The sequence below is a fragment of the Impatiens glandulifera genome, chromosome 1, assembly GCF_907164915.1.
Source record: "Impatiens glandulifera chromosome 1, dImpGla2.1, whole genome shotgun sequence".
Classification (NCBI taxonomy): Eukaryota; Viridiplantae; Streptophyta; class Magnoliopsida; order Ericales; family Balsaminaceae; genus Impatiens; species Impatiens glandulifera.
Genome location: NC_061862.1, coordinates 76,643,485 through 76,646,500, shown reverse-complemented (window position 1 = coordinate 76,646,500; position 3,016 = coordinate 76,643,485). Strand labels below are relative to the sequence as shown.

The 3,016-nt window shown below is 32.9% G+C and overlaps 1 protein-coding gene across 1 annotated transcript; it reads right to left on the bottom strand.

Moving 5' to 3' along the window:
• Window positions 1-1,411: 1,411 nt before the first annotated feature.
• On the bottom strand, window positions 1,412-2,759 carry LOC124921657. The gene is made up of 4 exons (XM_047462341.1): window positions 2,368-2,759; window positions 2,098-2,256; window positions 1,906-2,014; window positions 1,412-1,831 (listed from the first exon to the last, which is right to left on the bottom strand). Exons 1-4 carry the CDS (start codon window positions 2,692-2,694, stop codon window positions 1,617-1,619), a joined length of 810 nt encoding a protein of 269 aa, XP_047318297.1. The 5' UTR covers window positions 2,695-2,759; the 3' UTR covers window positions 1,412-1,616.
• Between the last annotated feature and the right edge of the window lie 257 nt (window positions 2,760-3,016).

The window sequence follows — 3,016 nt, the reverse complement described above, 5'->3', positions numbered from 1 at the left end:
TTTTATCTGCTGAAAAAATTAGGTTTAAGTTATGACTTATAATGTCACCTTAAATATTTTGTTTAGTATAATAAAAGCTTTAGTCTAGTAGGTAGGGTCGGTCCTTGGGGGCCAATACAAATTTAAATTTTGTGCCCTAAAATTGTAAATAATTTTTATTTAATTTTTTAAAAAAATAAAAATAATAAAAATAATATTAATAATATTATATATAATTAATTATAGTATTATGTTTAAAATTTTGGGAGCTCATAAAGTTGGAGCCTATGCAGTTTTATGCAACTGCATGGTTGCCTTCCCCTAGAGTCGGCCCTAAGTTCAGGTAAAAGGTGAAACTTGAAGGGAATAAAAGAGTTTGTCATTCTTAGTGTTTAGAACTAGAAATCGATAATCAATCTACATGGAACTAGAAATAGGTAAATCCAATGAAAACTAAAAAGTGGGAAGAGGGAAACGAATAGAGTGATAAGTGAGAAAGAAAAAAAATGTTATTTTAAAAAGAAAAAAAATGTTATTTTAAAAAGAAAAAAAATATGATAAACCCGTTGGGTCATCCCGGACTTTCGGATTTCCGGTCCAACTGGCGGGTTGACCGGTTTTAACTGGGTTAAATGTATTTTCGATTTTTTCGTCACCCCAGCCCGATTTGACGATTGTTTCACCGGGTTTGCAGGTCCCACCAGCGAGCCAAGTTTCAAAACTATGTTTTAGTTACTCAATTTAATATTGCGATGGATAAGAGAGTGAATTCAAATTTTTTTTTTTTTTTGGTTAATGGTTAAAAAAACGAATGCATCTTGATTTATCCACATGAGTGTGTGAGGTTTCATAATCTCCAAATTTCGGGTTTAACTTATTGTAATATTCTCCATATGAATTTGTGACAAAGGCTTGTTTGGTTTGTTGATTCTTGTAAAACATGACAAAAGGTTTTTCATAACATTATTTCAAGAGAGTCAACATACTTATTTTTATTTTTATTTTTATGTATTGGAGACATTTAAAATCAGTTTATTATTTAAACATAATCCTCTATTTCAAATTCAAATGAATTCTGAATCATTTGGTTGTTCTAGTTTCTAATTCAATTAGGTAACATATTTGTATCGGAAACTCTTTATTATTTCAAATGCAAAACTTAAACATTAAATACGTTTTCCTTGTAAACATTTTAAAAACAAAATTTTATTTTCATCTCATTTGATAGAAATTCTCAAATTCCTAGTTTGGGTGCCATATCAAATGCTCACCATTATTTTAAACATACATAACTGCAATTTGGCTAAGTTTGAACTTGTTTTCATGATGAAAAATAAGTTTTAAATCTTTTAAAGTTAAATGTTACATTTTATAGGTTTTTTTCTCAAAACCACACACAATTCATACCAATCTTGATATATACAATATAATCTAATCCATGTTAATTTGAACTTTCATTTCTTGATTTTCAATATTATGTTGACAAAATGTGTCCATCTTTTATTCACCAACCACACAATCTAAACTACAACCACCAACAACAACAACCAACACACTTATGCATTCATTCATAAAACACACAGACCAGACTATGAACCTAGAAATGAAGGGAAGGAAATATGACCCAATTGGATTAATCAAGCATTAGGTTTTGCATCAAAAGGATCCTCCATTGAATTGTTCAAAGGATAATAACCAATACCCGTTTGTTCTTTATTCATAACAACTTCAAAATCCCCTTTTTCTCCTTCAGATGCCATGTTTCTTCTTAACTGAGCAAAAGCACAATACTCCACTTCATATACAGTTACATCTTTCATGAATGCTGAAACTGCAGTTCCCACACCTTCTCCTGTTAAAACAGTGTCAATGATTATACACTGTTTGATAAAGATATGAACATGGTTATTGGTTAAAGCTTCTTACCATGAGTTACCAGCAACAGATTTTCTGAAGGATATTTATCAGCTAAGTCCTTAATCACTTGAACATATCTTGCCCTAGCTCCTAAAACTGTTTCTCCCCATTTCGGCAACTGACAATGGATTCATTTAACACACTTTTTTAGCATATTCTTGAACAGATTGTTTATATATATATGTGAAGAAAATTTGAAACCTTGTCATATAGAGGAACCGTGGATTGATCAACTATTCCAGAAGGTAACAAAGTTTGAAGTTCAGCAATATTGAAACTGAACTCTCCATCTTTTGGAGCTACTGATGCTCTAATGGCTTCCCTGTTCAACATCTCACATAACCCATATTCAATTGATACCTGAAAAATATCAAAATCAGATTTTTAATTAACGACCCGATTATGAAACAAACAACATGTGAATGAATAGATCTAAATTTGGACATGAGAGCATTGTTCTAATCAACTAACCTTGAGTTTGGAAGGATCGATTTGGATATCAACGGAGGAAGTTTTAATTGGATCGTCGTTGATGGCACAGAGGGCGGAGCTAACCTCGGAGGCTGTTTGAACGCAACGGAGAAAGGGAGAAACAAATACACGGCGGATCGGAAAACCTAGTTGTGTCCGGAGTTTCTGTCCGGCGATGAATGCACGGACCTTACCGGCGTCGAACAGAGGAGGATCCCATGGCCTTGTTGCTTTGGTCGTCCATAACGGATCGAAGTTGTCTAAGCGGTCGCCGTGTCTCATTACGATGACGTTTTGGTAGAACGGAGGTGTTCCATTCGAATCCATCGTTGCAGGTCAATGAAGATGAAAATTAATCAGATCGAAGAGAAATTTGAGAAGCTTTTGGTTAACTGAAATGGTTTGTTCTCTCAGGCATATATATATATATATATATATATATCGCATTCGGAAGAGAAAAAATGAAGGAGATGACAAAGGCGGGCTTCAATATTTTATGACTCTTCGTAAATGACACGAATAAGTTAAGTTAAATTGATATCAAGAATTTATTGGGTGGGTATGTTCAATCTTTGAGAAATTTGGATTGATGCAACATATATGTTTAATATTTGGGTTATTATCTCAATTATTTGTTAGGGAACTGACT